Here is a 25,724-nt window from a genome sequence, read left to right as displayed (position 1 = left end):
AATTCTTTTTTATGGTATGGAGGTATAACGCTAAATCAAGAGATGTCACGGAGAGTTAAGGCTTTCGAGATGTGGCTCTACAGACGCATTCTCAAAAACTTGAACTTGAACTGACAGAGTGACAAATGTTAAAGTTCTCGATCGAATGGGAAAGAACCGAGAAGTTCTGCGTAGTATCAAAACAAGATAACTACAATACCTTAGTCACTTTATGGGGGGACAAAAGTACAGTATTCTCCAGATTATCATTCAAGGAAAGATCAGTGGTAAGCGTAGCAGAGGACGACGCTACATTTGGTGGCTTAAGAATCTCAGTGATTGGTACGAGTGCAGCTCTATTGAACTGTTCCGGATAGCAGATGATAAGGCAAAGATCGCTCCGATGGTGACCGACCTCCGTTAGGGGATGGCAAGATACGAAGAAGACCATTTTAACTTTAATTTGTGTCAGCAATTATAGGAACGCATTGAGGTTCCTAGGCAAAGTACCGCTCTTAGGAAGACATAGTATTAGAATACTGTCTTGTTTGTATTAAAACTTAAAAATAGCTGCAAGTTTGTTAGGTTCATACCGATAACTCCCCTAATTCGGCTCTCACATCAAAACTCGTCTCGCCTACAACGTGTTAAATACGTCGATGTGACGTCATCGTTATTCACAAAACACACGTTTCCAAACAGAGCTCCGCAGATGGGTCGAATACAACTGTTTCGTTTGAAAAAAACATCTGCTGTTGCAATCGAAAAATCGCATGCTCCTCGGGCTCCGAGTCGAAGACGCGAGGTCGTATACAAACACCTACGAATTGGTTATTCCTATACCGGTTCGCCGATCGCCGCATTCAAACATAATATATACGTTTCGAAGGGTACGCGCGACTGTCGTTAGGTAGATGTGCGCGGTCATCACAAGCAACACAGGATCGCCGTTCTCGGAAGGTTTGATTTATGGCTGTGCAGCACACGAGGCGAGTTTAGATTTGAGAGCCGACTAAAATGGATCCGGTATTAATTATTATTATTACCACAATAACATGAGAAGTAAGTATTTGTAAAAGGCTAATAATTGATTATGGTAAAAATTATTATTAAAATTGCACGTTGTGTAGGCAGAATCGGTTTGATTTTTTAACTAACCGGGACTTCAGATTACTGAAATCGATGAGACACAATATTACACTAATTATTATTAGACGTGTTAGTTTGGTTATGGTTAATTGTATGTCATTTATTATAGTGGCGCACTCAGGATTTAATATTGGGGGGAGCCCAAGGAGGAGAATGTACATGAGTCCCATAGGCTCTTTTTCTTCTTCATATAATTATTTTTACGGTACTGTTCGGTTATACCGGAGGCAGCGGAAAACGCATTTTGAAAATAGCCGATAAACTGGATTATTTGTTAGTTTGGGTTAGTTTAGGTTCGGTTAGGTTGGGTTAGGTTAGGTTTGGTTAGGTTAACCTAACAAATAATCCAGTTTATCGGCTATTTTCAAAATGCGTTTTCCGCTGCCTCCGGTATAACCGAACAGTACCATTTTTACATATTTTTACAATACACGGCGACAAATTTGTACAGTTACTCCTAGTTTTTATTAAATTGGAGGCATAGTGGCGGTAACCGTTGAACCGTCCAGCGACCATGCTGGACATATTATGCGCAAGGCGCAAGGTGCCAAGGCCTCTTGCCCCCCCGCCCTGGGTACTTCACTGATTTATTAAGTAGGATTATCTTAAACTTTGCAAACAAATAGATTAAAAAATACTAGATTAGGCACCGCCCAACCTCTTTATTTGTAACAAACTAAGTTCGAACAATTATTTGGCGGGTCATATTTTCAAATCTACATCCGGTCAAATGTGAAAATTATTAAACACATCTTCTTAATGTTATATATACTTACATGTTTAAATCTAAGGCCTACCGCGCATGAACGATTTCCTATCGTACGCAGTGGCGGCCGGTGACAAGAACATGAGGGAGTGCAAAAAAGACTCACCTATTTATGCAAGAAGTCCATCCTCCGATCCTTGGATTTTGAAAACACGTCAATAACACGAATATTAAAGTCTGGTATTGACGATATCAATTGTTTTTCTATACTAAGCATCGCAAGAGCATTTAGCCTGCCTTGAGACATGGTATTTCTCAAAAATGACTTAACCCTCTTTAAAGTTGAGAAACAACGCTCACTTTCCACTGAAGTCATCGGAATTGTACAAATTATTTTTAATAGGGTAACACTTTCACTAAATACTTCCAGTAAATTATTATTAGTGAAAAGTTGAAGTATCGACAATGCTCCATCAGTAACGTAGAAATCTTCTCTACTGTATAAGACTATTAGTTCATTTTTAAGTTTAAATTTGTCAATAATGTCGTATAATGTGGTTACCGTATTAAAATCTGTAGTTGGAAAATTTGTATGATAATCCCGGAACTTTTCACTAAAAAACAATTTGGCTATTACTAAATGACCTTTATATTCGAAACGATCTTTCGCTTGGTTCACTATAATGTCGCATACTTCATTGCATATTACAGAATGAGGTAAATCATTGGGACGACGTTTTTTCGATGGTTGAATTTGTGACATATGATTATTTTGACGAATACATTGTATAGCACGCGTAAAGTGTTCAATGTCCATATTTATCTCCAACACGTCCTTTGACCTCGATTGAAGTTGTTTAAAAAGTATATCACAGTTTGGCATAATTTTGGCAAAGAAATCTAACCAATAGTTAAAATTGTCTTCGTTTAAATACCGTAACAACATTCCAGCTTGATTAATGGTATCGGCGTCTAAATTTTCAGATTCTAAAATGTGTTCCATGCACTCTTTTAACTGATCGCGATAAGTATGCACAACAGTAACTGTTCTTATATTGAAATTCCACCTCGTTGTTGGTGCTGCTGGTATTTTTCTATGAACTATTTCTTTCAAGATATCAGTTCGCTTCGCAGACCTCGAAAAAAAAATTGGAAACGCTCGTAAATTAGCAAAAAAGTTTCGGACTATGGTGTTAGCTGAAACACTTCTTTCCATTATCAAATTCAATTGGTGTGCATAACAATGTATGAAGTGTGCGTGTGGATACGAAGCTTTTATCAAAGCCTGTACACCACCTAATCGGCCACTCATCACGGATGCGCCGTCATAACTCTGGCCAATTAGTTGTGCTTGTTTAATGTCGAGAACTTCTAGTTCTTTCAAAATTTCAGATGCAATACCTGCCGCAGTGTGGTTTTTCGGCGTCATAAATTTCCAGAATCGTTCATGTATCTGTCCGCGTAGTTCATACCTTATGACCAAAACAAGTTGTTCTGTAGTAGATATGTCCGTTGTTTCATCTGCTTGTATAGCTACAAACTTGCTTTGTGATATTTCATTTTTAATTTCGTTACGGCACACCTCTAGAATCGAATCTAAAATGTCATTTTGAATCGTTTTTGACGTACCCTTAAAAACACTATTGCTCTCCAAATGCTGTTTCATGGCTATGTCAATTTCCGAGACAAAGTCAATAAGCCCTCGGTAAACACCTGGATTATTTGAATCTGCAGATTCATCATGTCCTCTAAGAGCTAATTCAAATGCACCACAGAACTTCACACAGTCAATCAATCTGGATAAAATATAACGATTTTTGTCAACACGTTCGTTAAATTGTTTCACAGATAAACGGTACCCTGCATCCAATTGTGAACGTATATCTATTTCTCCCAAGACTGCAAGTTGCATTTCATTTAAAATATGTTTTTCTGAACCACTGTGTTTTTTGATTTTTACTGACAGGTGGACCAAGTCTTGAATCCCATGGACCGTCCAGTTAACATCTCCGCCGAACAACAGACACGGAAAACAAAATAGGGTATTAAGAATATTACATCCGCAAAGCCATTGTGTTTTTGAGTACATTTGCACATTAAATTTCCGATTAACAATCTTCGATTTCACTGTACACTTTTGAATTAAATTTATACATGGCAAAGGACGGCCTGCCACTTTAATATCAATTCGTTTGGAAAAATCGTGACGATTGTCCTTAATATATGCAACTGAATACACGGTACTCATTGTAAATACTATTAAATCTATATTATAAACCCAACTGTCGAACGATCAACCCATAGACTATATCAACCAAACTAACAGTCGTGAATATGATTATATTTTTGACACAATATGCATCGACATGAAGTTCGTCATTTCATTAAAATAATTAGGCTTCCAACTGTACCTCGACGCGTCGCCTGAGTTATATGTAGGAATATTCATATTGGTTTGTGAGGTTTGTGTATAAAGTCCAAATGACTAGCTTATGTGTGTGTGCTTTCGGCCGGTGCACTGTACTTGAAATGAAAAGAATATGAAAAACATCGTTTCCAACGAAGACTCATGTAGTCTTATAGAACTTTGGTGATTTTGATTCTACAAGCTTCATTTCTTTTGTCGCTGTGGTTGTCCGCTATAAATGTATGCGTGAAAAATGTGCGTAAATTCAAGGAACACTTCGAATAATGCTCCTGCATCGATGGAATTATTACGTGTGTATTGGTCGCGTCTCATCGACATTGTTTTTTCGACATTTGTGTGTATGGGTGGCTGAGGCGAAGTGTTGAAACGCTTGCGTCACCATTGTTCGAAAACGCGCGGAATTTAAAATGAGTGATTTCGCATAAGTTTTCGATATCGCATTTTTCTGAATACATGGGGGTTTTATATTACCTATATATTTTTATTTAATCTATGACGGGAGTGCACTGCACACTTTGCTCCTTTACTAGAGCCGTACCTGATCGTACGGTCAACAATCGAGGAGTTGTAACCATCGTATTCCAATGCAACCCCGCGCATGGACGATCGAGCGAACGGCCGAATTGAAAATCTGTGTTCAGACCAGGGAACTCAGAAATAATGGGAACTGAAATACCCAACTGGTAAGGCTACGCAGGCAACCGATCTCGGGTAAGGATAACATTAAACGCGTGTTAATAAAACGTTATTCTAAACTTGTGCGTTGCCCTGACAACTACTGTCGGTTTTATGTTCATTTAAAATTGAAAATAGCAATCTGCTCAGTAAAAAGTTGTGGTAATGATACAAATATGAAAAATAAAACAAATAGTGCAACTACATTTCACAAGTAAGCATATTTTTATTGTTATTTTGAATATTTATGTCAATATCGTAACATGCATTAAAATTTATTTTCTGCATGGCATTTGACGTTCACGCACAAACGTTATTGACGAGTGCGACGCACACCACTGTAATGCATATAATGTGTGTATTTTGTTTGAATAACAGGGCCGCATTTCAGACAGGGAATATTAGACAATATGTATAATAATCAATTAGGGATAACTGTTTTCGCTTATCATAATGATTTATTGTTGCATATGCAATATGCATAGGTAAATGTGCATTTATTTACTGTCAATATTCATTTTAATTATAAAATAAAAAAAATAAAATCAAGTGATTAAATGTTTCAGTTATTAATTATTGCTCACCGTTAATGTAGTGTATTTAGATACCGTTTTGTCATCAAGTAAGCAATTATTTAAAATTTATTTTTGTACCTACCCATATTTATTCGGAAGGGAAGTGATGATGCCATGTTTAGAGAGATCTTCCATTATACATGCGACAGAATAGTCAAAAAACTTGATATTTGATTTATATGTTATATAATGATATTTTCTGTTAATATATAATTATAAATGCGATTAATGTTATGCCTATTTAGAATTACCTTTGTATGTAAATATTTATGTACTTATCTTGTTATTACTTAATCTTATATATTATGTCACGTATAAGTTTGATGAGGTTTTAATAATTATATTTAATATTTTTCATAATTATTCTGTACAATGTACAAACATAGAAATATACTTACTACAAAATACAATTAACATCCTTTTTTCAATTTCTATAAAGTATATTCATAACTGTGTGTGAAAAGTATGTTAATTTAAAAAACGCGTTAAAACACCAATATTAGTAATATGTATTTATAATATTATATTGTTTCGTATGAAATATTTCTAATAAAAAGTAGACATCAATGATGCGGCTCTGTGTGCGCTGTGAAGGTCATTTTTTGTCCGTCCACCCTATTAACGCACACTTCTAAAATCCTGCTTCAATTTGCAGCGTTTGCAGGACCTTGGATCAGAGTTCTATTTATTTTTCTTTTCTGTGGTTCAGACACAAAATTTTACACCGATTTGAATCGGCCGGGGTCCCATTGGCAATGTTTTTAAATGAGAGCCCGCACATGACAAGTCATGGCCGGCCGAGAGTGCACTCATACATGCACGCACAAGTGACGCGGTCGTATGTAGCGCACGCATACATCAAACCGCCACATTTGACTTGACAGTTCATCGATGCGTACCTATTGGCTTTGCATGCGCGTACCAGTCCCATTTTTTCAGTTTCTTTCTTCATAAATTAATAATATACACCCACATTTTAAAACAGTTTGATAATCTATACAAAACCTCTATATATTATATAATATAAGCTCTACAAAATCCATTTTGACGTTTCTTATATTGCGTCCGCCATTTTTCGGTGCGGAAGCATATCTTCAGTGCGCGCGCATTGCCTCCGATCTATATCACGCCATGCGCGCTCAAACATGCTGGCCGGTAATAATTTGGATCATGCGCGAGCAAACCAACGATTGTCCGAATGCTACCGGCCGGTAATGTAATCGTCCATGCGCGGTAGGCCTAAGTGTCATAATGCCGTCCTACTCGTAAACTGAACGTAGCACTAACGTTTGCAACGCTGGCCGCTAATTCACACATCTGCATAGCAGTTTAATTTGTTTACTGGAAGTGAATGAATGAATTTATTACTCCATTCAATAAGTTTACAATGGTTAAAAGTAGACGATGGTGACCCTGGGTATCACGTTATGACGGAAAGTGAAATAGAAGATGAAGTTATGATCTTGGAAAATGAGGATGGAAATGAAGATAGCGAGGAAGAAGAAACAACACGCCAAAAAACAAAGTGATCAGTGAAAAGATCGCATCTCGAGTCTCGACGATCTATCAACATTTATTGACTATTTGCCAGATAACGAAATTCAACTATATAACACGCATTTTCGTAATTAAAAAGTTTATTATAAAAAAAACAGTATTCTTCAAAAGTGCAAACAAAACTTGATTCATTTTTCAAAGCAGGATTCCCGAAATCAAGCGTGTCGACATCGAACATTAACGTCATTTCACGACGGATGTGTCTGGATATATCATCGGAAGACGAATAAACAGAATTTTGAACATACATTATTTTGAAAACACTTAACTTTGAAAATATATAACCAATAGAAAAAATCTCTGCTTCAGAGATTATTAAGGGCCATTAGCTAAAATTTGTCGCAATTAAGTATGATACCTATAGTATAGTGGTATATGTGCATGGGCGCGAAACCCGAGAGATGCAGGTTCGATCCTGATGGATGTCGTATTTTTTTCAAAGAAGATTTTTTCTATTGGTTATATGAGGCGTCTAATTACAAAAAGCGACAAGTCCACAATTCAATATTTTCGGGAAACAACGTTTTTATTTTTCAAGCTTCAATTATTTGTTTTAACGTGAGATTATTTTTTTCCGTTGTATTCTATGTCGAAATTAGAACCAAATGGCAATTTGTTTCAGCTGATAAACTTAAATGTAATAAATATAGGCAAAATAAAATTGGACGTAGCGCTACTTGTACCTCACTTTTTAATTTTTATTCCGCATAAGGCACATATTTCCGTGGCACTGTCACGAGTTTACCAGAATATGCTACAGCATGGGAGACGCCCTTTTCAATATTAAACGTTCCCTTATTGGTTGACTTAAACACGCGCGAAATCAACCAAGCTTTAAATAATATGAAACACGGACTTAGCGCTTTTTGTAATAAATCGAGACTTAAAATATTTTTTTTTTCGTAGGGTTATGTCGCGTTTTGGAATTTATAGATCAATACATATTGTGTAAAATTATACAAAGAATACGTGCATATTTTTTTCGCGATTTTGACCAAATGTTGACTTATGGCTTTTTGAAATTAGAGGCCTCATATATGTATATCTCAGAAGTGTTTTCAAAATTATGTATGTCCAATAATTAGAATGTCACATTTTTAAATCTTGTGAATTATTCGTTGAATAAAAAAAAATAGTTGATTAAACAGAATTTTGTTTGTGTTTTTACTTAACGGACTTTCGGCTTTAACAGATATCCCCTCACCCGCTGGACCCAATGGACTACTCATTATATCGGGATTCTACTCTACTTTGATTTTGTGACGATGCTTGATGACTGGGGGAAGGAAATGGATTGGAGGTTAAAATATCAAAACATCATGTGACTGATGCAATGGTAATGTGACAAGTCGAAATGAAAACACCAAATTTAAAATTTCTTTTAAAGAATTAGGTAACTTTATTATAATAATATATATATATTGTGAACTTTATACAAACATGTTAAATTACTTACATATCTATAGTGTAAATTTCTGTTCACCTACGGCTATAATAATACATGATATATTTCGATGACTCATCTTAAAATATATGAAAAATGGTAATGATTCTTACTTATATAGAAAGATTTTTGGATGTGTTAGATTTTAAAAAGACACTTTAACCTGTATCTACCAGGTGAATTAGGCTGTACCTAAATTATCAGGGTAAAGACAAAAAGGTATTGTTTTTTTTCTTAAAAAATATACATTTTTTTCTATTTTTCAATTAAGTAGTTACCGCACAAGTATTTTGCATTAACTGAATACTTAAGGTTTTTAAAATAATATGTCACAATAAAACCAAATTATTAAAATGCATTGTTTTTGGTGAGCTAACATTTACAGGAAACATAAATATATGAAGGAATATATGAAAATCTTCATGGAATTAATAATAGAATTTTGTTTCAATTTCATTGTATTTAATTTATTTCAATCTATGATGCTCTTTGATGGTGGTTTAATTATGAAATATTATTATACAAGTTAAAACTAATTTATAATGATTTCCATAATACTAACCAATTATACCTAAAACAAGAATGATGCGTAGAAATGTTATTGAAATCATGACAAATTGGGGTGTAAATTTTAGATAATGAGAATGAATTTATAATAGATATGTTTTCGTCAGAACTTTTTTTTATGGAGTAGGTACCTATTACATTTTTAGGGAGCTTCAATTTCACATAATATATTTAACTGGTTATTTCTACCGGGTTTCGTCTACAAATGGATGGTTTTAATATATTGTATCTTAAGCGTGTCTAAAGATTTTTTTCCAAATATCAAAAACGCAAAAAGAATCACATAAGTACATCAAAACACCTTACAATAAATAACTTTACAAAGTGCTGCCATTCTCGAGCCCAAAAATGGAATTGTAGGCTGGGGAGGGGCTGAAATGTTCGAACGCAATGATTCGTGTAAAAATTAAATAGGTAGATACGATATTATTTATCGATATATATTTTAAAGAAATATTTTTTTATTTTTTTAAGTTTTCAAATACTACACGGTGCTTTTTATTGATGGGTTTCCAAAATTCTTATAATAAACTAAGTATTCAAAATAATATAAAAATAATCCTAGAATGACAGCACTGGTTTCATATAATTTTATTACTAATAAGGATAAATTTAGAAGTTATACCTACGTATTAGTATATAATAATTTATATAGTGTCATCAAAATAGTGTAACACGATTTATTTTGTCAAAACATGGTGAACGATATAAATGTCCGAAGTTGTAATATAAAATAAGCTGAAAACAAAGTATGCAAACCTACTGAAGTTTTTTACTTTGATAAAATTCTTGCATCAATTTTTAAAAATTTAAACAAAAGAAAATACAATGTTTATAAAATTATATAAATGAGTCTATCATAAATATTACGTGAACATATTTATATGAATGAAACAGTGAACGTTTTATACATAAAATTATACACATCTCTATTATATACAAGATCTTAAAATAAATATACCAACTACTTCTCATCTTAGATATCTGCCACAGCTTGTTCAATTCTCATTAAATTAACATAATAATATATAAATAAATTGTAAATATTTAAAACATGTAAAACAGCTGATGGTAGGTTTATCAAACAATTTCTAATCATCGGATATATTTTTTTTATATATTAAAAAATATTGAATTAGTTTACCTTCAAAGCCTCTCTAATTTATTAAAATTATTCCATACATTTTCAATAAAAAATGATGAATAAGGAAGAACCATTTGAAAGTTTAAGCATCCATCAAATCACACCTGACCTAACGCAAATAATATCTAAAAATAGTTTTAGGCATAAAAACATACAACATGAACAGTCTCACAAATTTTATTTCATACACCTATTAACATCAGCAAAATGATTTTTGATGAAAAAAACTCCATAATTTCTTTTGGTTACAATGTTGAGAAGCACTGGAAAATTACAGGGACTGAATCCAATATGGTAACATTTTAGGGGGGGGGGGGGTTGTTAATGCAGAAGGACTAATGACAGGAATTGCGATAGGTACATTCAATACAACTGTTTATTTATTTGTTTTGTGATATTTTATAAATTTAAATACTAAATAAGGCTTCAACCATTTTTGGAATACCCAATTATCCCCATCTTTAGGCACGGGCACTACTTTGACAAAAAGTAAATGATAATAATTTTGTAAAATATGTATTTTTTCGTACATTGTGTTTAGGTATATTTTACGTAATTCCTTCATTAGATATATTATCTAAAACCGATTACAGTATCCACACTTCAACAGTAGATATTATAGAAGTTTAAAATTATTTACATCAACCCTTGAGATTAATTGATAATAACTGAAAGATTGAACCTTTAAAAAATTCCTGACAACGTTGACTGAACGAATTAGTAGTTAAATTATAAATAAATTTAACCGGAAATTGAATTGAAGTTGGACGAATTAATCATTTTGAAATTTTATCATTTAAACTGTAAAATAATTTATGCCTGTTTATAAAGTGGAACCACTTGGTGGTGAATATCGACCAGCGCTTCTCAACAGTGTCAATATTTTTTTTCCATGTGAAAAAATAAATTAATATTCGATATGCCTACATGAATAAAAATGTACCTACATGTAATTATTTGTCATGACGAAAATATGGATGATGTCACTAAACAAATTATATTTATGAATTCGTCTGTGGTCCCTTCGGCTTAATCATCATGGAAGCTCTCTTCAGGGTGTAGTCCCACCCTCTCCAACGGAACCAAACGATACCTGTAAACAAAACTAATATTGTATAACAAAATCTCAACAATAAAACCCCATAGGTACTGTCGAATTTGATGAGCGGTTTTAATGAATCTGTACAGTGCAGTAGCGAAGGGTTGAGGTCGGCTGTTAAGATCCGATATAAATATTGCACACTAAACATACTTATTTAAAAAAAAAATAAGACTATAGTGTGTAGATAGTGTTTGTTAGTTTTTAAAATTTAATTAAACTCTGCCTAATCCAATCCATAGTGGATAGCAGTCAAAAGATGTTCGCTTATCTATAAAATATCTAAAATTATGCTATTAACCCATACATAATGTTTCTCCAAAAAATGTATTAGGCTCTCATAAAATAGAGCTCATAGATAAAGTAGATTGTTTGTGAATGAAATATAAAATTATCATAATGTAATCTACTTTTCAAATATTCACTACATTCTTATCGATGCACTGGAAAATGTATTAGGCAATCATAAACTTATGTAGGTATAATTAACTATTTCTTTTATTCAACGAATAATTCACAAGATTTAAGAATATATCATTCTGATTATTGAACATATATAATTTTGAAAAACACTTTCTGAGAGAATAATTATTATAACCAATAGAAAAAATCTTTTTTGAAAAAAAGTAAGCCAACCCGACGGGTAATCGAACCCTGTATCTCCCAGGTTTACGCCCTATCCGTGCATTACCACTATGCTACGAGGTGACATACTAATTGCGACAAATTTTCACTATTGGTCAATTTTAATACATATTTTAATTACTATTAACTATTTTAATACCGAACAGTACCGTAAATAATATTAATAAATACGGAATCAAGCAACAAGATAATTTTAAACCAGCGGCACTCCATTTCAACTTCCTACCAATGAGAAAAACAAATAATTTGGATAGTTCGATGAACCAAAGGAACACTTTTATTTATTTTGTGAACCTGATTCTAAATCACCACACCATAGCTAGTCAAAGAATCTATGTCTAAGTTTGTTTAAAAGTATGCATATTTAATAAAGAATGCTACATTCGTAAAACTTGTGTATTCATTGAATACCTAATTGTATTAAATTAATTTATTATGATGTTCATACTGTGTTCTTGATGCTTGATGCTCTTGATTTTTCGTACATGTTGGATTTTGATTTGATTAAAAAATAGTTTTATCAAAATATTTCCAATTTACTAAAAATCAGAGCTTTAAATAAAGTAGCATGCGTCTTGTCTGCATCTATCTCAAAGGCTGTTTGAGACTTTCACGGTTGTTTTGTCATCGTAATTGATTTTTGAGTTTTCACCGCATGGACTTCTTCCTTCTTTTCTTGACGTTTCGGGCTAGTTGCAGTGCAGAGGCCATAATATCATAATCAAACATAATAACTATATTATAATATATCGAGGAAAGAAGGAAGAAGTACACTTGGTAAAAACCCAAAAATCAATTACGACAAGGTATCTTTCTTACTCATGTTTCCATCTACACTTAGTTATACATTTATAATTTATTCAAAATACTGACAAAACCAATGGGAAATTGTATTGGTTTGTCTATTATTTCATGTATTTTTATGTTTCCTACTCCAATTAGATTCATATACATTATATATATATTATATTTGTATATTAATGTTATGATTTTGTCAACGATTTCGTAAACTTATATTATTATATATTTTGTTGTCACAAACAACTGATTCGGGCGAATGTGGTAATGAAAATGTTTTATAAAGTACATTATGTAAAACTGAGATATTTTTGTACTACAGTTATTATATCGAATATTGCACTTTTTTTTTGAAAAAATATTGAGCGTTCCGGTTTGTAAAATTTTTAATTTCGAGCACTGGCACCAAGGTGCATGGTTGCTACACTAGTACCGTGCAAATTCGTTTCGGGACAATGAAATGTATCACTAAAATCTTACACGTTACACGACACGTTAATAACGTCAAGGAAGACGGCCGTGCACAAATCGCGGTGCATATACATGCGGTAACTCTAATCATTATCGTATTTGCTGGAATTGTTTTCTAAAATTAGTTTTTTTTATCTCAACGGTACTTAGGCATTTGAAAATAATACACTTTTAAGAAAATTAAAAATTTGCAATGATTCCTTTTCGTACAGCCGATACCCAAAGTGGAATATTGTTTACGTTGTCATTACAATACATTCACCACTAGTATTTTAACACACAACAGTAAATAATTCACACTGGTGTATATAATAATATTATATAATAAAATATTATTATGTAATAGGCACATTACCTTGTCTGGCAGTGAGGTCTTGAGGATCATGCAAATAGAGACCATTTAGACCTCTACCGCATGACTTCCACCACCAACCTCCTTTCAGCATCGAAGCACAATTGAGTGATGATCGATCGTTGTCTCTGGAAAATAAAAGCATTATACAGATTAGAAACAGAAGTACATAATAAGTATAAAGCTTATCTTCTATAATGGGTTGACTATAATTTTACATAATCGGCTGTATTTTTAATTAACATTTACGATAACACGCGGCGTGATAAGTTGCTAAGTATTTGGAAGGTTTCCAGGAACACAAGTTGACAGTATCCCGGTTCGACTCACCCATTAAATCTCAGAAAAATATTATAAATTGAGCTATTGTTATAGCATTACAATAATTTATGATACAATAAAATAATGCAAAGTAATTATAGCACCCTTATTTTTATTTATCGAATAATATACATGATTTAAGAATGTAAAATTCTTTTATTGAACACATATTTTTGGAACACCATAAGCATGTGCTAATACGTTAAAAGTGATGTTTGGAGAGATACTGACAAGTTATAATCGTACCTATATTATGAATCAAGGTTTGTACTCAGCTCATGGCCCCCATATCTTGAAGCGGCTTCCTCCCTAGGCCAGAATCTTTGGCGGGCCCCCTATCCAACGCTAGGGTTAAAGGCAGTCGGACTATTTACAGAATCGTTTTCTAAATGTTGTTTCGGGTACAATTATGGGTATTCGGTGTATTTTTAGCGATTTTTTTGTATTGTTGAATAAATTCATTTGAATTATGGAGTAAGTTGTCAAATATTGACACACAGTATTAAAAAATTGCATTACACAACTACACATTTTAAAATGTTGTTTTTAAAAGACCCTACAAAAAACTAGCGCCGCAGGCGACTTTTTCCGCATTAGGGAAACTTTGTGATGTTTGTTTATTTCACTTATCAGGTCGACCCGCCACGCTGGGCCCCCAGGCTAGAACCCTGTCAGCCCCCCTCTTGTGGGGGCCATGAGTAAGCTATTGTTAATACCTTGATAAAAATAAATCAAAACCACTTTGAGGTGTTTCAAAATTATGGAAGTAGGTACATAATAATTATTTACAAAGATTAAATTGTATGAGGTTATCAGCCCTTTATTTGTGCGTGCACGGCTTGAACTTATTGTGAAAATTTTATTGTAGTAACTAGTATCAAAAGGTTACTAGCATACGGCAAGGTCAAAGATTGTGGACTTTTTGATAGTAATGAATTAAAGATTAAAAAATAATGACCTGTTGTACGTTGAGAATGGACTGTTGTTAGATCCATACCAAGGGTCGTTCAAAGAATCGCCAGCATTGCCTTCGTAACCATCAATTTCCAGTTTGTAATATTCACTCTCGGAATATATCTTGAAATGAGAATACTGCGCGTATCTGAAACATACTTATAACGATTAGACAACCGATGTACATATTATGCGAATAGTAATACAATGGTGGTAAAATGAAATAGAATAATCTGGAACAATTTATTAATCTACACCACCGCTTGACAATTTTACGAACCGGAGCGCTCGATAATTTCACGAAAACCTTCTAATTTTAAGAGTATTTTATAGAAATTAATGTGTTATGAACCGGAACGGCGCTCCGGTCCATTCGAGCCCTGTGTATGACTAAATTTGTCCAACGATTGTCCCTTCTTCGAGCTATGTGTCCAGCCCATTTCCATTTGAGGTTTTTTGTGAACTCTGTTATATCGCAAACCCTTGTCTGTCTCCTTATCCATTCATTCCTCTTTTTGTCCTTTCGCGTTATGCGCCAGCATGCACCTCTCCATACCATGTTCTGCTACTCTAAGTGTCTAGATCTCTCTTTTACTTAGGGTCCATGTTTCACACGCATATGTGACTACAGGAAGCACATACTGGTTGAACACTTTGCGCTTTAGGCACAGTGGGAGGTCACTTTTGAAGACATTATTCAGGCGGCCAAAAGCACTCCAGCCTAGCTTTACTCTGCTAACAATTTCATCAAATATACATCCAGACACTTGTTGTCCCAGATAGATGTAGTTTTTCACCTGTTCGAGCTGAGTGCCATTGATGAGGATCTCTTTTTGGCCCGCAAAGCAGTTGAACATGACTTTCATATTTGTTACATTTATTTTCAAACCTACTTTGTTGCTTACTTCAGCGAGTTTTTGCATTCTGCTTTAAGGACCGATGATACATTGCTACGTAGGTATAACGTGCAAATAATAATAAATATAAAACTGGGAAATAGTACAGAATATCTTATTAATAAAAATATTGTTCTGTCTATAACGAGCCTACAGTACGAAAAAATCCTACAGCTGATAAATAATTGTTCGAATACCATTTTTCCAATAATACTTTACTTTGTATTAATTCGGGTCAAGACATTTTTTTTCATTGTAACACAATAATGGCATTCGATGAAAGATATTCTTCATAAATAATAATCCATTACCTTTTATTTCCTTCGAAGTCTTCAAGTTCAACTCGCAGCATATAGTCTTCGTTGTTGGTGAGCATATAGATATTTTCGTTTCCAAGCCAGAACTCCTTGGCTGGATCGCCGAAGCCGTTCTTGTAGTCAGCCCAATCTCGGTTGAAGTTCTCTGCGGGGACTCCCAAATCATCTCGACGTTGGATCACCTAAAAATAAAATTGTTAAGTACAATAATAATATTTACACTTAAGCAAGCGTTGGTACCTGCCTCAGTATTTGGATGAAAACTTTTTCCTCGTGTCAGGCTCATCAGGCACCAATAAATCGAGGGCCGTGCGGCTGTTCAATGCACTCCCTAGAGACGTATACATTTTTAGTGATGCATTATTTATTTTGTTTCTATAATTACAATCTATTGTTTAATTTGTATTTTATGTTTTTGCTATAATTAATATTATTTTTGGCTTGTTTTTTTCCTCAATTAACTTGATTTACCTTTTCTTTTCATACTAAATGTCATGTTGTGAGCGTCTTGAATTAATATTTTGTTATGTACTCAATATGTTTTTTTAATAAATGAATAGGTACATATTATAATAATATAATAATAATATATTATTACTTATTATCAAATGAAACAAAATGTGTTTTCTCAATGGTCTGATGTCGGACACGACGTTCCTAGTAAATAATTTGTACATCATTCTTATAAGCAAGCCTGAAAATTAATATAATATTTAAAACCTAAATCAGTCAGTAAATTGCGCAGCTCTTTAAGTACCTAATATAAGAAATTTAAATAAATCTTCTAATAGTGGGTGAAAATCCACAATGAATTCCAATGGTGGACGTCATAGTATATAGATTTATCAAATCAACAAAAATAATTGTTGACTATCAGGTTTTTTAGTATGTTTCCGAAGGCGTAGTAATGGTACCACTTTGTCAAAACAGTGAGAACATAGAGTATTTGTAAAGTATTATAAAAAAATATTATAAATCTCAAATGTGGAGAAATATGGGATAAATTGAAACACAATGTTAATGTACATACCAACATAATTTTGAAAAACACTTCTGAGAAAATATATTATAACCAATAGAAAAAATCTTTTTGAAAAAAGTAAAACACCCCGGCAGGGGATCGAATCTGCATCTCCTGGGTTTACGCCCCGTCCGTGCATTATCCTATATGCTACAAGGTGACATACTAATAAAAGATACAAATAAAAAAGATTTTTTCTATTAGTTATAATATATTTTCTCAGAAGTGTTTTTCAAAATTATGTATATTCAATAATTAGAATGGTACATTCTCAAATCTTGTGAATTATTCGTTGAATAAAAGAAATAGTTAATTACAATGATAATGAATTTAGACTTAATATAGTTATGAAAATATACAGTGTGCTGATTACTTACCGTCCAGCCTCCATCGGTAGTATCCTGGTCGCAGAAGACTTTGAGGAACCAATAAGTTGTTCCTCTGATCTGCAAGTAATACACTCCGGAATCCCTCATTCCTGCATTCAAGAGGTCCACGCACGAATAACCCTAGAACACAACATCACGCCCCACATTTATCTAGCTATAATTATTAAGCAATTATTTAAACAAAATAAAAACTTAGCCACTGGACAATGTCATATCATCAAATTAATATTAAAAGCTCGTAAGTCTGTTTGAGAAGAATGTTGAGGGAAAGGAAAAAAACGTAATAAAAACAATATTTTAAACACCTCTCTAATCGATGAATCGGCTAACACTGGTTGTGATATACGAGGTTTTAATTCCATGTTTGAAACCACGAGACTTATGAGTTTTTTTTTTTTTAAATTTGTCGATAGATGGACAGCGTACTAGTCTATAGAACCGAGGTTTTGATATGATTTAAAATGTTTTTTTGTTCAAATTTTGTTTGAAAAAAAACTTCATTTTTTCATAATATCGGTCTTACGAAGTTTTAATGGTAAGGTGACGATATACATTAATATATTTTTTAATGTTTAAATTATATTAATCGACGTGTTCTCCACCGATCGAATCGACGTCTGGTGCGATGATATGTATCATAAAGGCCATTCTGAATGTGTTTGGACACTTTTTACAGTCGATAACGAAATAGACACGATTATGTTATTGCTAGACTCGAATCAATGACTGAGTCAACGTTACCCTGCAAAGTCATCATTGCAGACCGCCACGCGAGCTGTCATGGTGTTGTTTAACTTACACAATTTCCAAAGATTTGGTGATACAGTTATAATCCAACTACAACAAGCGTCGAGACGACTCAATTGGTATATGAATCGTGGTGTGTAATTGTGATGATTGACGATTGCTCACGACGGCTTGCTTTGTTGAGACTTATTAAAAACGCAACTAATTAATAAATAGTAGTGGATCGAAATCCGGCCGAAATTCGGAAAGTAATAAAAAGATGTGTACAATAATAAATTTAAATAAAGTTGGTGCCTCTTTTACAAATAAAATTTCAAAAATGTTAATTTTTTATAATAAAATGCGATAAAATAAAAAAAATATTTTATTTTTATTTCCCACGACGTCGGTAAAAAGGCATGGTTATGAACACCTATTTGGAGATTTTGGCTTCACAGCGTGAAAAAAAACAAAATATATTATGAACTGTATTAACTTTGTGTTTTTTGTTGGATGACTAAGGTGGTAAACCAAACCCCAAAAATACCAGCACTTGAAATGGAAAACTTAATGAACCGGAGTAATTTTCCGAAACTACTAACATATTTCTGTAGGTAAGTATATTATATAAATGTATTAGATTTATTGTTATAATATATTTGCCAAATATAGATGGTGAGTTTTTCAGTCTTTAGACTTGGCAATGTTTATATGCCTTAATCTTGTGAAAACAAGGTTAGGGAATGCAAACATTGTCAGCACCGCAGGTGCAAATCAGAGTCTACGATCCGTGATAAATATTATTTTTCTACCATGATTTCGCCAAGTTTTGTATAAACATAAAAACATATAATATGAAGTAAGTGAATTTAATTACTTAATTAATTCATGAACCGGGACGCAATATTTAATTTTCCCATGAGACGGAGCGATAATCTCGGGAATTTCATAAACCGGAGCATTGCTCTGGTGCGCTCCGGCCATTTTGAGCCCTTAAAAACACGTAGACCAGCGTAGACAGCGGCGAACACATTTTTTTGTATTTGCTTTCTTTCAAGAATATTTTTTAAAAATCAAAATTAAAAAGAATTCATAATAGTTTAATACGGATTATCTTTAGGTGCATATCATGCATTATGCATAGTAACCGTATGCGTTTAAGAACCGTGTGCCATACTAAACTTATGATTTCTGTTCATGGAAATATATGTTCACAAAGTAGATTATAAGCATATTTGATCGTATCTGTTTATACTATACACCTACAAACTTAGTGAAAATATATTTTCATGAACAAAAATCAAAGGTTTAGTATGGCACGCGGTTCTAAACCGCGTACGATTTCAGTCTATGGATAGCTTCTTAATTAATTGAAATATTTTGGATGACTATAGCGTCAATTACATTGAGCTTCTTTACGAGCTGTTTATTGGCGAATTTACAATCTGCCTGTAAAGTCGCCCAGTGTAATCATCGAATAAGCAGGTTGTAAACACTCTACCGAGAAAAGTTGACAGCCGGTCAACTTTACACGCTACACGCCGGCGTGTAGGCCTACTGCGTCTGCGCAGTAGAGCGCAGTACCAACCTTCAGGTAAAAAAACGAACTACGTTCTGTCAAAATAGTCGCTGGCTTGTGGCTTCTCAGCGAATGGAAAGTTTTGTGTGTAATCATCAAATCGCAGTAGCTGAATCGCCCGCTATTAAATTCGCCAATAAACAGCTCGTAAAGAAGCTCAATGTAATTGAGGCTTATGGCGCGCAGGTTGGTGCACGTAATTGGCGACGCTGGCGGCAAAATAGTGAAACAACTGATATAACATTAACTAGTAACGTTTAATAAACAGAAATAATAAATATAGTTTCAAACAAAGCAACATTGTATTTACTACCGCATAAGTGTTACAAGCCTAAAATAAGTTTTTAACACAATCAAACATGTAAAATCGCAAATGGCAGTACAAAAGCAAGTATCTAATGTGGTAAAACGTCAACAGCACGCCATCTTTTTTTAATTTACAAACAAAGATGATAACGCAGAGCATATAAATCATTTAATATAGGTACAATCATATTTTAAAACGTTTCTTTGTAATACACTGAAAATCGATACCCTTTAACAAATTACCTTAATGATATACCTACGTCTAGGCACTGACTTTATTTTAATGCTGTCTCAGATTAAAAAATATAATATGCTTAACTCATTCGCTGCTAATACTATATAATGATTTTTAAATTAGCACCTTTAAAATGCACGTGAATTACATCGATCGGCCGCCTGGGCATTACGCGCATGTGCGTCTTCAGCGTCCAAAATATTAAAGAACTAAACGAATTTATTCACATAAAGATAAGAAACACACTAATTTCTCATCTAAGCGCCACTTTGTTGATTTTTAATACTTTCACTATGATTTATACATTTCCAAAAGATCTTCAAATTGAACTAGGTTCAATTTACAGCAATTTGACAATTACGGAGATATAATTTTAATAATAACAAGATAAAAAGAACTTTTTATATACTTACTTTTTAGTTAACTAGTTTTTAATTAGTTTTTTTAATTTTCTGTTGAATCATACAAACTTGACAATTATATGTATTAATAAATACTTTTTTTTGTACTAGCTAGAAATACTGAATAAATATAGAATACTGAAATGTCATTTTGACATTTCCATAGTAACACACGTATATATTAATAATTTAGTTGCTAGGATCCCCTTAGCAACCAATAATAGTGTTTAACTTTTTACGAATTTTTTCCGAAATACATTTCCATAAAAACAGAATTATTTGAAAATTAATTCAATTCTGATTAAAGATGGCTAAAAGTATTAAAAGAATGCATTGTAATCGTGTTCTGATATATTCTAAAAGTTTAAAATGTCTAGCTAATCGGAAAGTTAGTTAAAACTCTTCAATCGTCCAATACAAATCTTGGACAAACAAGAAAAAAATTATACTGGACAAACAAGAATACGAGCTAAAAAAACGTGGTAAAAATCGTGTTTCCTATCCGAGACCATACTTCTTTACATCTTTCCGTCGACCGTTACAAATTAATGAAATATAATTTAAATCTTTCTATAGGTTCGTACTCGATGTTTCACCATAATTCCAATTTTTTTCACTGTTGAGAGGCCATTAAAACACATTCTTATGCCTATAATTTGCATTAGATAGATTGTTATAAGAAAAAAAACTTATATTGAAAACATTATTGGGTGTATTGTATGATGTTCACAAAGTGCATCTGGTGCGTTGCCTCTCAGGTGGCCATTAGATCTAAATATTAATATTAATTTTTATGTTCCCACCAATATCACTCGTAACTCTACGGTCTTCATGATACCCCGTCGCAGGACGGATGTGTTGTGTCATGATGCTGTGTATCGTGCGATTAACTTATTTGATGGCACCATAAAAGTTGATTTTTTTTTATTAACTGTATCATGTTTGTGGACATGTTGAATAGGTTAAATTTATAATTGTATTTATCATCAATTTATTTTAATATCTACATAAGCACATACTTTATTTTCTACTTTTTTGTTATATTGGTTGTTATTTGTAATTAGTCATTTTTATAATTTGTATTTATTATGTATTATGGCGCATTGGCCAATCGCTGTAATGCTCTCTTTTTCTAAATAAATAAATAAAAAATAAATATTTCAAAATCATCACAATATTGGCCTTTAGTCATTATATTATATTACATTGTAGCGCCCACTGTGAAGCAATACATATATTTAGGCTATAGATTCTAAGCCTAAATTTGGTTAATATTCAGACATTATTGGGATGTCAAGCAATATATTATTTATTATAACACGAATGTTTGAATCCACAACTTAACCCTTATAACATAGACGAATTGCCAATCATAAATTCATTGCAATAAACAGATGAAGTTTCACATGCTCTGTTTTTGGACAACTGTATAAGTATCTAAACATAACAATTAATAGTATATATAGGTACCTACCATATATTATACTCATAATACTCGAGATAAAAAGTCACACGATTAACAAGAAACTTCATAAATAATAACGATAAACGATTTATACTACCGAAGTGTCCATAAAGGCACTGATAAAAATGGTTTAATGCGTACTTCAATCCATTTACAATAACTTGACAGCTAATCGACTGACACAATAAAATTGCAACAATAACTACAACATCAACACAGTTCTTCGCCGACTTAAATTGTTGTAAATATCATTAATTTATTAATATTATTTCAAGTTTCAAATTATACACATTTATATTTTTATAAAAATCGATGTTTTTTTAAATTAATATAAAAAAATATTGAAACGATGAATTAGTCAAAAATCTAAACGACGAAAAATTGAAAACTTAATGAGCTAAATTTTAATAATAAATATGACCATAAAATATAATGTTATAATAAGATGTGACGCTGCAACGAATTCACATTTTATTACATTTTTTTGCAATTGTAAGTTTATCTTTAAATTAAAAAAAATATATATTTTTTAATGTTGTCAGATACATATTTATTAATTAACACAGTTGAAATTGTAAATTATCAAAATGCAAGCTTCGTATTTTTCCGCTAGGTTCTCTATTGGCATGCCTCTCCCTCTTAATGGGAACTGCCTTACCCTACCGGGTGTTGTTTATTAGGGTATGGATCTCGGGTGTGGGATATAAAAATATGGGATAAACTAAAATACGAGTTACAGAATATCTTATTTTCAATAGACGCCTGTCTCAAAACATATGTATATGCATTCAAGTTTGTCACGTAAATATAACGCATATTCAATATTTGAGGACAGTCGGTGGGTGTGCTTTGTGTCTATTGACATTACCTAAATGTCCTAAAGTAATAAAGTAAATCCTTCTTTATTTATTTTTGCTATACCATCGATAGGTCGTGATTTTAGACTATACCTATCACCAATTAGGCATGACATATGAATTATCAATGCATAAATCAATCAGGTACCTACTCAACGAACTTAAAAATGGCGTGGTTTTATTCCAAAGTTTCATTTCCACCATGAATGTTCTACGCGCACATTTTTTGGACTAATGGGAACATTTGATAGCAGTGGTACAATCTAAATTATCGATATTAATTGTTTGTATTATACAAATGTGTATTAAGTATCCTACAAATAAGAAGATAAGACAATTTTTGATTACTTTCATTCTCAAATAAACCACCAAGGTACAGCCGTTACTGTACAGTCCGTATGCCTTCTTTACCGAATTGGAAGTCGAGGAGTAGGTACTGCTAAGCTTTGATTGCTACTTGGTTAGTATATTTTTAATAACTGCTAGTATTTTTTTCTGTATTAAAAATACGTCCGATCTGTAGCATGTTTAGTGATTGAAATACCGGTATTTCAAAACCGGTTTTCAATTATTTATCGATACCGAATTACCGGTTTCAAAAATCCTAAATACCGGCATTTTCGGTGTTAAGAAGGCATACGCGTTTATGTTTTTCGAAAATTAATTGAATGTTATTTTTCATTACTTACTACTATATTGTATATTGACACCCACGGTGGCCACGCGGCTTAAGCGTTGGACTATAAATCCGTGGGTCCCAGGTTCGAATCCTGGGTCTGGCAAGTACACAAGTACACATATTGTTTTTCAATTTGTGTGTGTCAGGGTATGGACCTAATAGGTTGAGCAAGTGGCTGACATCCATTTCTCGTAAAAAAAAAAAAAAAAAATCTGTCAATACATACCTCCACTCTGTGGAGGCCCATATGATCCTATCAGGATCGGACATGGTCGAAAAAAAAAAAAAAAAAAAATATTGTATATTAAATTTAGTGTATAAAACTAATGCTGCCTAAACGCAAATATATTGACTAAAACAAACAATAATTATAAAACAAAATGCCTCAAATATACTTAAGTATAGAATTGTCGCGATAAATTGACATATATTTCGAAAAAGAAAACATTCGTGGCAAATATTTCTAATTATTTTATAACTTTACTATTAATCCAACGTTGAAAGAACATTCAACAAAAGTTGAATTTGAGAAAGATTTTCCTCTTTCTGGACTAATATTATTTGTAAAATTCTCGCAGTTCTAAAATATTAGATTAAATATAGGTAGTTACTTTAGGTTGCTATAAAATAATGTTTTAAATATATTTGAAAAGCCATATTTATTGATAGATACTTCTTTTTTCTACTATATGTTTTGACGAATACCGGTATTCAATAATAAATACCAAAATACCGGTATTGAAATATTCATTCGGTATTGCAATCCCTAAGCATGTTAAATTATTAGTCTCTCTGGTGACGAATTTTCATCGTGTCTCTTTCCCAGACGCGGGCAATACGAGTTTACGACTGGCAACTCTAAAAAGGCTAAATACCTACTTTCTTCTTTCTACCTAAAGGGGATACCCGACACTTGACGCAATTCCTAAAATGTCCATGGCTTAAAGAACAGTAATTAAATTATATCAGACCAAAATATATCTATCACACTGTATTCATCGGTATAAAGTGGTAAGGTACCAAAGTATTTCAATCAGGTATTACATGTCTATCAGTATTATGATGATTGTAGTCATAATGATTTATTTCCTAATTTGTAACATTTAAGTAACCGAATAATATGAATGTAATGTTATGTCAGTTATGTGTATATTCACGACAATCAGCCGTACGTACAACAGTCGTTTAATTAAGTGGGATGCTAACAGTTACAACTATTATTTTGATGTCTTGTTAGAATGCATTGAACTTTACTGCTGCACACAAGATGTCTTCCGACAATTCCGTCGCATATACATAAATTCGCATATCCCTAACACAATATTAATATATGTCATAATACAGACCATTACGAGTTTGAGGACTTCTACGGCCGAGACACTCACTGATTTTGAGCCCCCCATGACAGTAAAATAAAAACCACTTCAACTACCTAATAAAAATAACTGTGTAGGTATCTATTTAATATTTAAGTATTATTGTATATGACAGTAATGTTATATGTATAATAATAGTAGTGGTTTATTTTTTTATCTACATGTTCGTATATATTCTGTTTTGAATGGTTATGTTATATGCCCCTTTGATGCTAGTTGCAAGGATTTTATTATGCTTTATGTAATATTAGACTCATTATTGGACATAGTTAAAACTAAAAATCTATAAGGAGAATGTATGGTACTCTTAACCATGGATTCAGTGTAATGAATACAAAATGAATTTAATTTTATATCATTTCAACACTTTTATAAAACTATTATGAATTTTCAAAACTAAAGAGTGAACTTATTTATGCATATATGTTCCGGTCCATTCCAAGTCCTAGATATGGGTAACCGGACAAAACAGAACATGAAAAAACAGAACTTGACAAAACAGAACAGCTAGGGGGAAAACAAAACATTAATTTTTGTGGAGTCTATTTAGGTTAGGTTAGGTCATTATTTCGTTGTACCTAGTCACCCAATCATTGTCAACATATATTGATAT

At 32.7% G+C, this 25,724-nt stretch overlaps 1 protein-coding gene and 1 long non-coding RNA gene across 2 annotated transcripts in view; one reads left to right on the top strand and one right to left on the bottom strand.

Annotated features, from left to right (window-relative positions):
- LOC147079918 (uncharacterized) overlaps positions 1-25,724 on the top strand; it is a 183,545-nt gene that overhangs the window by 67,462 nt on the left and 90,359 nt on the right. The gene's annotated exons all lie outside the window — the stretch shown is intronic.
- Positions 10,616-25,724, bottom strand: part of LOC147079917 (uncharacterized) — a 340,094-nt gene continuing 324,985 nt past the window's right edge. Inside the window, exons 4-8 of the mRNA XM_085946969.1 lie at positions 17,476-17,607; positions 16,072-16,259; positions 14,869-15,012; positions 13,593-13,717; positions 10,616-11,317 (exon numbers count right to left, since the gene is read on the bottom strand). Coding sequence (XP_085803095.1) covers positions 11,226-11,317; positions 13,593-13,717; positions 14,869-15,012; positions 16,072-16,259; positions 17,476-17,607 — 681 coding nt within the window. The 3' untranslated portion in view covers positions 10,616-11,225. The remainder of the gene's footprint in view (positions 11,318-13,592; positions 13,718-14,868; positions 15,013-16,071; positions 16,260-17,475; positions 17,608-25,724) is intronic.

The sequence above is a fragment of the Rhyacophila brunnea genome, unplaced genomic scaffold, assembly GCF_057557595.1.
Source record: "Rhyacophila brunnea isolate RB1 unplaced genomic scaffold, BYU_Rbru_1.0 scaffold_1, whole genome shotgun sequence".
NCBI classification, from domain to species: Eukaryota; Metazoa; Arthropoda; class Insecta; order Trichoptera; family Rhyacophilidae; genus Rhyacophila; species Rhyacophila brunnea.
This window is presented reverse-complemented; position numbering and strand designations above follow the sequence as displayed.